This window comes from Gopherus flavomarginatus, chromosome 2 (assembly GCF_025201925.1).
Source record: "Gopherus flavomarginatus isolate rGopFla2 chromosome 2, rGopFla2.mat.asm, whole genome shotgun sequence".
NCBI classification, from domain to species: domain Eukaryota; kingdom Metazoa; phylum Chordata; order Testudines; family Testudinidae; genus Gopherus; species Gopherus flavomarginatus.
The window spans coordinates 263,053,937-263,066,221 of NC_066618.1; the positions used below are offsets into that span (position 1 = coordinate 263,053,937).

The following is a 12,285-nucleotide window of genomic DNA, read 5'->3' on the forward strand; positions in this document are numbered from 1 at the left end:
AAACGGAGAATAACTGGCTAGGTGATAGTACTGCTGAAAAGGATCTGGGGGTTATAGGGATCCCAAACTGAATATGAGATAATGTGACAATTGCTAAGAAGGCTGATATTCTGGAGGTGTATTAACTGGAGTGTCATATGTAAGACACATAATTGTCCTGCTCTTCTCAGCACTGCTGTGGCCTCAGCTGGAGTACTGTGTCTAATTCTGGGTGCCACTATTTGGGAAAGTTATGGACAAACTGGAGAGAGTCCAGAGGAGAGCAACAAAAATGGTAAAAGGTTTAGAAAACTTTACTTATGAGGAAAGGTTAAGAAAACTAGGCATGGTTAATCCTGAGAAAAGGACACTTGAGAGGGGGACCTGATAAGTTTTCAAATACATTAAGGGCTGTTATAAAGAGGATGGTGATCAATTGTTCTCCATGTGTCTCCTCAAGGTAGGACAAGTAGTAATGTGCTTGGTCTGCAGCAAGGGAGATTTAGGTTAGATATTAGGAAAAACTTTTTAACTATAGATAGTTATGCTTTGGAATAGGCTTCCAAGAGAGGTTGTGGAATCCCCATCATTGGAGGTTTTTATGAACAGGTTGGAGAAACACCTGTCAAGGATGGTCTGGGTTTACTTTATCCAGCACAGGGGACTGGGCTTGATGACTACTTGACATCTCTTTGAGCCACACATTTGAATGATTCTATGACATTCTGGCCAAAAAAAAAAAAATTTAATCTGTTTCTGCAAAATCAAAATTTTCTATGGGAAAAATCTTGATTTTGCTGAAAATTTGAATTTCCATTGGGAAAAACTGAAATAAAATATTTCAGACTGGGTCGAGTTGACCAGAATCAGATATTTCATTTTGTTGAACTGACCCAAAGTGTTTTGTTTTGTTCAATAAAACATTGCACTGCATTTCCCTCTCAGCACATTGCCTTATGGGATTTGTAGTTTGGTCTCCCATTCTTTCCTACTGTGTGAGCTCCCTGGAGAAATACCTCTCCCATTATACAATGTGGATTTGCCTCTCACATGAACTCCCACGAGGTAATATGCCACAACGGGAAATGCAATTTACTGCTGAACTGATTTCAAACAAAGCATTTCAATTGGGTAGTGTCAAAAAGTTTCATTTGGACTGAAAATGTCAAAAAGAAACATTTCTACATTTCCAAATCAAAACTCTTCAATATTTTTGCTCCCCCCACATTTTTTTCCTTCAAAATTTCAATTTCTTGTCTTGATTTGGAATGAAAACAAATGTTGAAATGTTGGAATTCCCTGTGGGACAAATATTCTCTATTTAGCTCAGCTCTAATTTGCATCTTCTCCAAAGGACATTCCCCACGCTGCTCTGCAAACCACATGGGCCTCTACTCTCCCATGGCAGGGTATGAGTAACTCCCATTGCAGCCACAGAGTATTACTGGTATCCTACCATCAGAGAGCAGGGACCCAGGACAGCACTTGCTGAATGACTTGCCATATACCTTTGACATTGTGGTTCTACGTTGTTATTGGGTTTCCCCGTCTTTTCTAGAAAAGCCACAATCCTGCAAAGGTTTAGGCATGTGCTTAACAGAAGACCATGAGATTACTCATGGTGCACATAGATAAGCACATATCTAAGTCTTTGCTGGACTGGGCCTGTCGCATGTAAGTTCTTTGGGGCAGGCACTGTCTACTGCTATATCTTTGCATAGTGCCTAGCACAATGGGTCTCCAATCCCAACTGCTGCACTGAAGTGTGACCACTATACTAATAAATCATAATAAGTAATGAAGACCAAATTTATCTGCTCAACAGGGAGTACAGTAGAACCTCAGAGTTATGAACTGACTGGTCAACCACACACCTCATTTGGAACGGGAAGTACACAATCAGGAAGCAGCAGAGACCACAAAAACCCCAAACCCCTCACCAAATGCAGTACAGTACTGTGCTAAATGCAAACTACTAAAAACATAAAGGGAAAGTTTTAAAAAAAAGATTTGTCAAGGTAAGGAAACTGTTTCTGTGACTTTTTCATTTAAATTCAAATGGTTAAAAGCAGCATTTTCCTTCTGCATGGGAAAGTTTCAAAGCTGTATTAAATCAATGTTCAGTTGTAAACTTTTGGGGGAAAAAAACCATAACGTTTTGTTCAGAGTTATGAACAACCTCCATTCCTGAGGTGTTCGCAATTCTGAGGTTTTACTATACTACCATTTTCCCCAAAACAATGATATTCCTAACATGCTTGATCAAAGCTTCTAATTCAACTGTCTTCCAGAGCCAGCTAGCCTGTTAAACAGGGAATTTTAAAGGAGACTAAAGGGAGATAGTGGCTTAGTTCCCACCAAACTTCCTTGGGCCTTTGAATACCCCATCCCTAGTCTGTCTATTAGAGTGGCAAGACACAGTGGTCTAAGGAGCCAGGCACACACCGGGGTTCGAAACCCATGTCTCACACTGAAAGTCTCCACAATGATGAGCACCTGTACAAAAGCCTACAATAGAGAGTCTCCCATCCGAAAAACAGAGACAATATTTACTCTAAATTAATCTGCTAACTTTACAAGGTTTTGTGGGGACCCGTATTCAGTGTCTGTAAAGTGCTGTGAAGATGACAAAAGTTATACTGTCTAAGCCTGATGTGCTTTTTTTTTTTTTTTAAGAACCACTTAAACTTAGCTGTTTAAGATCTAACACAAAGATTAAAAAAAAAAAAAAAAAGAAAAAAGAACACTTCAAATCCAACCACAGTCCAAATGCACAGCACACCTCTCTCCATGAAATGTTGGGTACGTAACTTCCCTGTTGCAAACACTTCTGCAAATTTAATTAAACGAAAAATCAGAACACAGGTTTCTAAGCAACAATTCTGCAGCATCAAGTCCCCTTTAAAAAGTCTGATTAATTTTAGAACTATTTCACTTCAGTTTAATGAGGTTACATTTCCATAGCTATGGTATTCTGTTAATTTCCTTTCTTTAAAACAAAACTAAACCCTGAAATTCTGAAATCTGAAACATAAGATAAGGCCATCAGTTTTCACACAGCCTCTTGGTTAGCTGTATAATTAGCAGAGATAAATAAAATCTTTTTCCCCCTCCTTGCAAGATGGATGTTGCAGGACTGCCTGAAAGCTGTAGATGTCTGCTAAGCAAGACTGTACAGAAGGAAGTAATCATTAGTATTATATTTACAATAAGGCAATGACATGAGTTAAATAGAAAAGATTCTAGAAGAGACACTTTTCCAATAAGTAATGGCTTTTCATTCTTTATTGCTTTATAATTTTTTTTTACTCAGCTGCTAACAACATACAGAGGATTATTTTAGCACAAAGGGACTGTGTATACTGATGTGAGAGATCCCCAAGAGATTTCATACCTTGGAGTCTTCACTTTCCTTCACCTTGTACAATTATTTACACCAATGCAGAGTGTGTGTTTTGCTGTGCTGTTTCTCCAGCATAACGAAGATGGTTTGAAGGCTGTTTCTATATTACTATAGCTGCCAGTGGCTCAACGAGGCTCTACCGCAACTGAGGTAGAGGCCAAACTTGAACAGCTTAATGAGACAAAATCGGAGGGCCCGGACAATCTCCATCCGAGGATATTAAAGGAACTGGCGCGTGAAATTGCGAGCCCGTTAGCGAGAATTTTTAAGCAATCGATAAACTCGGGGGTTGTGCCGTACGACTGGAGAATTGCTAACGTAGTTCCTATTTTTAAGAAAGGGAACAGAAGTGATCCAGGTAATTATAGGCCTGTTAGCTTGACGTCTGTAGTATGTAAGGTCTTGGAAAAAAATTTTAAGGGAGAAAGTAGTTAAGGACATAGAGGTCAATGGTAATTGGGACGAATTGCAACATGGATTTACTAAAGGCAGATCATGCCAAACCAATCTGACCTCCTTCTTTGAGAAGGTGACGGATTACTTAGATAAAGGAAATGCGGTAGATCTAATTTACCTCGATTTCAGTAAGGCGTTTGACATGGTTCCACATGGGGAACTGTTAGTTAAATTGGAAAAGATGGGGATGAATATGAAAGTTGTAAGGTGGATAAGGAACTGGTTAAAGGGGAGACTCCAGCGGGTCGTATTGAAGGGTGAACTGTCAGGCTGGAAGGAGGTCACTAGTGGCGTCCCTCAAGGATCGGTTTTGGGACCTATCTTATTTAACCTTTTTATTACTGACCTTGGCACAAAGAGCAGGAATGTGCTAATAAAGTTTGCGGATGACACAAAGCTGGGGGGTATTGCTAACACGGAGAAGGACAGAGATACTATTCAGGAAGATCTGGACCACCTTGTAAACTGGAGTAATAGTAATAGAATGAAATACAATAGTGAAAAGTGCAAGGTCATGCACTTAGGGATTAATAATAAGAATTTTTGATATACGTTGGGGACGCATCAGTTGGAAGCGACGGAGGAGGAGAAGGACCTTGGGGTATTGGTTGATAGCAGGATGACTATGAGCCGCCAATGTGATACGGCTGTTAAAAAAGCAAATGCGATTTTAGGATGCATCAGGCGAGGTATTTCCAGCAAGGATAAGGAGGTGTTAGTACCGTTATATAAGGCTCTGGTGAGACCCCATCTGGAATACTGTGTGCAGTTCTGGTGTCCCATGTTCAAGAAGGATGAATTCAAACTGGAACAGGTCCAGAGACGGGGTTCTAGGATGATCCGAGGAATGGAAAACCTGCCTTACAAAAGGAGACTCAAAGAGCTTGGCTTGTTTAGCCTGGCCAAAAGAAGGCTGTGGGGGGATATGCCTGCTCTATATAAATATATCAGGGGGGTTAACGTTAGGGAGGGAGAGGAATTATTTAAGTTTAGTACTAATGTAGGCACGAGGATGAATGGGTACAAACTGGATATTAGGAAGTCTAGACTTGAAATTAGATGAAGGTTTCTAACCATTAGGGGAGTGAAGTTCTGGAACAGCCTTCCGAGGGAAGTAGTGGGGGCAAAAGACTTATCTGGCTTTAAGACTAAGCTTGATAAGTATATGGAGGGGATGTTATGATAGGATAGTTTAATTTGGGCAATTGATCTTGGATTATCACCAGATAAGTCTGCTCAATGGTCTGCGGGGAGATGTTGGATGGGATGGGAACTGAGTTACTGCAGAGAATTCCTTCTTGGGTGCTGGCTGGTGAGTCTTGCCCACATGCTCAGGGTTTAGCTGATCGCCATATTTGGGGTCGGGAAAGAATTTTCCTCCAGGGCGGATTGGCAGGGGCCCTGGAGGTTTTTCACCTTCCCCTGCAGCGTGGGGCATGGGTCGCTTGCTGGTGGATTCTCTGCAGCTTGAGGTCTTCAAACCAATTTTGAGGATTTCAATAACTCAGTCCTAGGTTAGGGGTTGTTATAAAAGTGGATGGGTAGGGTTCTGTGGCCTGCCTTGTGCAGGAGGTCAGACTAGATGATCATATTGGTCCCTTCTGACCTATGAGTCTATGAGATGCAGCCTAGCCCTGCAGGCACCTAGGTTCTGTCTGGCAGGCACACACAAAGCTGCCCAAGTCCTGACACTGCCTCACAGCGCATACCAAAGCTCCAGCAGGATTCTCAGACTAGGCGTCTCCCTCACCTATTTTGCTTGTAGGACCTGATCCTGTTCTTACAGCATGCCTACCGGCTTGAGCCTTGGGTGAAAGATAGCTAGGGGTGACCAGGCAGGGAATTTGTCATGTGTCCAGAACACCCAATAGCCCAGAGCACTCACTTGGGATGTGGGAAACCCTCTGCCTGACTTGAACTCACAGCACCCACATTCCAGGAGAGGGCTTGAAAGGAGCATGCTCTTGGTACCCAGGGGCAGGGCTATCCCTAGCTATTTTGGGGCTCTACGCAGCCCCTCTGTGGGGGCGAGGGCTGATTTGGGGGACAGGGGGAACTGCCCCCTAGCATTCACTGGTAGCGCAGCTGGGACCGCGTTGCTGCACTTCCCATTACTGGTGAGTGTATACCCAGCCCTGCCCGCAGTACTAAGAGGAGTGGGGGCAGGGCTGAAGTGGAGCAGGGCAGGCGCTTTGGGGAAGGGGTGGAGTGGGGGCGGAGCAGGGACGGGCAGAGATGGGGTTGGGGATGGAGCAGTACACAGCTGCGCAGGGTGCTCTATGCAGCTGCGTCCTTTGCGTATGGGTAGGGACGAGCCTGCTCAGGGGGATCTCTCTAACCCTCCTGATTAAGTGTTCTACAAATAATTAAACATTGATTGGACCAGAGAAAAAGACAGCAAGAGACTGACTCTATAGTCCAGTGGTTAGGGGCTCACCTGGGATGTGGGAGTGTCCTCTTCAAGTGCCTTCTCCACGGGCTATTTAATTATTTATACCAAGCAAAACAGCTTCAACAAGGGAGACAGTGCAAGACCTGCCCTAGAATACCCCACAGCCTGATGGTTAGGGCCATCGCATGGAGACCTGAGTTCATGTCCCTGCTCCAAAGAGTCTGAGTCTCCCACATCCTAGGGGCATGCCCTGGCTAAGGGCTATAACTGAGTGGGTTTCTTTCTGTCTGTGTGTTTTCACAAGAAAGGGCTGACCTGGTTTAGGCATCTAACTCCAGGAGAGGTTTTTATGACTGAGAATTCCGAGCAGAGATAGGCATATTCCTCCAACTCATCAGTCTGGTGCCTAGAGGGCCTGATCTTCGCCCAAAGCTCTGCCCCTTTCTTCTGCATTTCACTCCTGGGTAGTTTAGGCAGCACCCTGCTCAGCTTGCTGGCTTCAGAAGATCCCTCTCTTATGTGCCTAACTTTCCCCATGTGCTATATGGGAGCCTGGGCTCCTAATCTGGGGCTGAGGATTCCACTAGGCAGCCTAGGAGTTAGGGGTTACAACGTCAAAGTCCCTTTGTGATCTAGCCCTTCATGTTTTCATCTTCAAGGCATTTTATGAACATTAACTAATAAACCCTCCCCAAACCTTCTGTGAGTTAGGTAAATGGAGAAACTGCAGCAGACAGGTTAAAGGGCCAGTTCTGCTTTCAGTTGCACCGGTAGAATCCAGAGCACTGAAGTCAGCAGAGCTAGAGCATAATCAAGTCCTAAGTGACTTCCCCAAGGCCATAGAAGGAGTCACTGCTTTAAATTCTAGCCCACAAAAGCTTATGCGCAAATAAATTCGTTAGTCTCTAAGGTGCCACAAGGACTCCTTGTTGTTTTTGCTGATATAGACTAACATGGCTACCCCTCTGAAACTACTGACTCTCTTGACATGAGAATGATCTCTCTCTACTTCCTCAATCAGTCTAGCTCTTCAATGGAAAGCCAGCTGTTAGTAACTGCAGAGTAGAGAGTGTTAAAGGGAAATGCCTAAGATTCCTACCATCGCGATTGGTGTCCATCTGACGGAAGATTTTCTCTGTCCTTTTCTCTGGTGTTGACTCATCTTCTGGCATCTTCATTACTGAAGAAACCATCTTATAGATTGCCTAAGTGAGGTGATAGAAGCAAAGTGTTGATAATAGATATCTGATCAGAATAGAATGTGGCAATTATTAGATGCTGAAAACAACAAACATAGCATCACATAAACCTCAGCCTGGATTCTCACCACAGATTCCTAGTGAGAGTGACAATGCATAGATCTGTACATACATTTGCTCTTTTATACTAGAGACTTTCTGATAAATAACCTTATTTCCTTATCTAGTTGCTGTTCAACATAGTTCTGGTTTTGGACTGAGGTTGTATTTTTCCCTATTACAATATACTTCAGAACAATTTATCAAACTTACAGCACATTATTACATATCATCAAAATACATTAGATCAATAAACTAATGAATGGATGGTTCCAAATATAACATGATGCACACTGTGTCACTCAGGCAACTCTTTAATCTTTTTGCATGTCCCTTCCCCAACCTCTCACTCCATTCCCATTCCCCATTATTTACTTTGCCCCAATTCTGCTTCCTTCCTCACTCTTTTGTAATTTTGTCTGTTTATACCGTAACTTTTCCGAGGGATGGAGATCCATCTTACTGCATGCCTGTGAAGTGCACAGCATATTACAAAATAAGATATTTTAGTGCACCAAGTTTTATATGTGAGTACACAGACTTCGATACAACAACCTTATCTGGGTCATTCCACAGAGAAGACAAAACCTGGTGCCACACCAGAATTGTACTGTATCCAACAAATTTTATGTATTTACTCTTCTATTTGTGATATATTATGTTCCTCTGCTATTTGTTCTATTAAGAGAGATAGATTAGAGAATTTTAATCTTATGACAAAAAGAGCATATTTTCTAAAATGGCTCCCTGAATTGTGCCTGCAAAATGTGGACACACTGAGTGTGCATGCAAACCCTGTATTTGCACATACAAATTGGTATTTTTGCATACAAAACAGGTAATTGTTCCCCCAGGTCCCTATTTGCACATGCACAAATACATGTTTTCCAGATACCACAGGTGCACATGCAAAATTTGTAGCAGCCATTTTATAAATTGGCCCAAGGCATCAACACTTTGGTTATTTCCTCTCCCCCTCTGATTGTTTTTCATCCTGAGTGTAGGCCCAAGATCTCTTAATTTAATTCCATTTTCTAGCTTGCCATCTGCCCCTTCATGAAGGCCCTTTGCACTGGAAGTTTTAACCATCAAGTCAAAGCGGACTCAAGGGAACTGCTTCTGGAGCACAGCAACACAGCTTCATCACCTGGAGGATACTGTTAAGTAATGCAAGACACTTTCTTCTCTGAATGATGAAAGTCCTGCTTTCCCAACATTCACAACTACTTCCCTTTTGTCAACAAAACCAGCTCACCTTTCAGAGCTCATAAGTTCTAAATAACAAACAGAATTACACCTTGACAAAGACATTTGCTTGTTTAATTAAATATTCATCTGTTTGATGAATGCAATCAAACATCTGTCCCCTAGATTATGTCACTAACATTACGGCAACAGATCGTGCTGGAGGATTTCTAATAGTTCCTTGACTCAAGTTATAAAAATAATGGTAGGATCAGAAAAGGATGTTTCGATATTAATTGACAACTGAATAGGGAAAGTGATGACCACCTGATTCATTCATTATTGCTTTGAGCAGGGGGTTGGACTAGATGACCTCCTGAGGTCCCTTCCAACCCTGATATTCTATGATTATCATCATGATGTATATTAAAAGTGCCCAGCGGCACAAATGAGGATTGGACTCTCACACTGCAGGATAATGTCTAAACAAAGGCGGCGGCACAGTGCCTATCCCAGAGAGGTTACAATGTAATAGTCACAAGAACAGAGAATGGGGGGATAACACACAAGCAAATGAACATAGTGATGGCAGGAATGGGGAGTGAAGAGGAAAAGGAAAGAAGGTGAAGGAGGACACTCAGAACTTACACCTGCCTAGCTCTGGTTTGCAGAGATCACAGCAGCACTGATCCTTAGAAATCTGTCATTCATTAAATAGCTAAACTTTTATTTAGTGGAGAGGTTAGTGCATCCCAGCATGTTAGAGCACCATATAGCATAAAGAGAAAGCATGGGGCAAAATTACATTAGCTGGGCTTGCAGTCACGGTTACACTCCGAGTAACCATAGTAAGAAAATGAAGATTTTTAGAACAGAATTGTTTAAAGATGTCCTCATCCTACAGGGTCCCTTTAACAGAAGAGTGTTAAAACAATAATATACGAGATGTTCTAGGAGAGCCCGAGCATGATGGGAATAATAAAATGCTCCTTTCGTGCTGAAAATGATGTCTCTGGTCAAATCTTTCTGGCCTTACTCAGTTGTTCTGTGGCAAATTTCCCTATGTAATGGCCAAGTGAAAACTAATAAAGAAATTCAGGATTTGCCCCTGTATTAACTGAGTGTAACTATACTGTCGTTTTAAATGAGAAAGCTCTCAAAGGAAGCAGGTTTATGTAATAACCTGAAAACGTTCAGATAGTCCCTAATCTGGGACCAAATGCTGCTCAAACCTCTACATGGGCATGCAAGGGTGCAGAAGCCTTGTCCACTTCCTGTGCCTCTAGCATGGGACAGAGCACGACGGGAGTCCTTGGGCTCTTGGAACCATCACTGGTACTAATCACTGCTGATTGCTGACTACACACAACCTCCGTCTGTGCAGACTGTCCCTCACAGGCGCACAGCACTGGTTAGGGCAGCTAAAGTTGGCATAACCCTGGAGTAAAGAAAATCACGATGGGGACCAAACCGAGTCCTGCGAGAAGCAGGTGCATCTCTCTCTGAGGCCCAGGGGACATAGACCAGGTATATATTTTATGACTTCAGACATTTTAAAAGCCAGAAGGGACCATCACAATCATCTAGTCTGACCTCCTACATAACACAGCCCACAGACCTTCCCCCTGTAATCCCTGCAGCAGGCATGTGGGGGTGGTTTGTGTGGGAGGGGAGAGCCGGGGTAGGGAGAGGGGGAAGTACACCAGTTTTATCTTACTCTGCTGTTGGCTGGTTTTCCTGCTGAACTCTCTCCCTCAGCTTTCCACATTTGCTGAGTGACAAATGGGTGCAAATTTCACTGCTTTGCCACTTACCCACCTGTTTATGACCAATTGACACCCAGCATGTAACTGGCGCCATCCTTTATTCCACTGCTGAATTTGGCACAGCAACTTCCATGGGGGCTGCACCTGCTCCCTGCATTTGACAAAGTGTCTGAGAGCCAGTGATGGGGGTACTGATGACAGCATGAATTACTAGGGACTGTTTTTAACTGTACTAGAATCAAACAGAATGCTATTCTTTCTATTTGACTTTCGCGCCATTTTAGTACAGAGCATCTAATGAAGGGAACAAGGGCCTGATCCCCCACACACTGCAGTCCCATTGAGAGTTTTGCTACTGCCTTTAAAGTAGTGTGACCAGACGTCCCGATAAAAACAGGACCATCCCGATATTTAAGTGTTTGTCCTGCGTCCCGATCCAACCAATCTTTGGTCGGGACGCATTTTGTTCCGATATTTGCTTCGCTGGCAACACTTGGCTTTCCCCCCCCCCTCCTGCTCAGCCAGCACAAGCTGGCCTCCCCTGCTGCATCTGGAAGGGGTTACTACTGGCCGCTCGGCAAGAAGTGATGCCGTGGCCAGTGGGGAGCCACCAGTTCCCCCACCTTGCTCGTAGGGCTTTGCCAAGAGCCTTGCACGCCATGGGGGGGCCGCAGGGCGGGGCTATCTGGGCTCCAGCAGCTCCTGGGCACGGCATGGGGCCACAGCAGAGCCCCGTGGCAATGTCACCAGCTCCCGAGAGTGTGAGGCCGCAGCAGAGCCCTGGGGCAGTGAATCGTGGGGAGCTCTGGGGGGGCGAACCACAGAGAAGCCCTGTGGTAACCACGTGTCCGCTTCGCAGCAGGGACGGCTCCAGACAGGCTGCCTGAGGGCCAGGCGCTGGGCTGAGCCGACGAAGGCAGAATAGAGAGAGGCCTTGGGCCAAGCTCATAGACTCATAGACTCTAGGACTGGAATGGACCTCGAGAGGTCATCGAGTCCAGTCCCCTGCCCTCATGGCAGGACCAAATACTGTCTAGACCATCCCTGATAGACATTTATCTAACCTACTCTTAAATATCTCCAGAGATGGAGATTCCACAACTTCCCTAGGCAATCTATTCCAGTGTTTAACTACCCTGACAGTTAGGAACTTTTTCCTAATGTCCAACCTAAATCTCCCTTGCTGCAGTTTAAGCCCATTGCTTCTTGTTCTATCATTGGAGGCTAAGGTGAACAAGTTTTCTCCTTCCTCCTGATGACACCCTTTTAGATACCTGAAAACTGCTATCATGTCCCCTCTCAGTCTTCTCTTTTCCAAACTAAACAAACCCAATTCCTTCAGCCTTCCTTCATAGGTCATGTTCTCAAGACCTTTAATCATTCTTGTTGCTCTTCTCTGGACCCTCTCCAATTTCTCCACATCTTTCCTGAAATGCGGTGCCCAGAACTGGACACAATACTCCAGCTGAGGCCTAACCAGCGCAGAGTAAAGCGGAAGAATGACTTCTCGTGTCTTGTTTACAACACACCTGTTAATGCATCCCAGAATCACGTTTGCTTTTTTTGCAACAGTATCACACTGTTGACTCATATTAAGCTTGTGGTCCACTATGACCCCTAGATCTCTTTCTGCCATACTCCTTCCTAGACAGTCTCTTCCCATTCTGTATGTGTGAAACTGATTGTTCCTTCCTAAGTGGAGCACTTTGCATTTATCTTTATTGAACTTCATCCTGTTTACCTCAGACCATTTCTCCAACTTGTCCAGATCATTTTGAATTTTGACCCTGTCCTCCAAAGCAGTTA

General features: G+C 43.9%; 1 protein-coding gene across 2 annotated transcripts in view; it reads right to left on the minus strand.

The window, feature by feature from the left end:
- Positions 1–12,285, minus strand: part of NCALD (neurocalcin delta) — a 147,626-nt gene that overhangs the window by 7,861 nt on the left and 127,480 nt on the right. For both annotated transcript variants that reach the window (XM_050941398.1, XM_050941397.1), the window contains one exon: positions 7,330–7,435. In XM_050941398.1, coding sequence (XP_050797355.1) covers positions 7,330–7,435 — 106 coding nt within the window. The remainder of the gene's footprint in view (positions 1–7,329; positions 7,436–12,285) is intronic.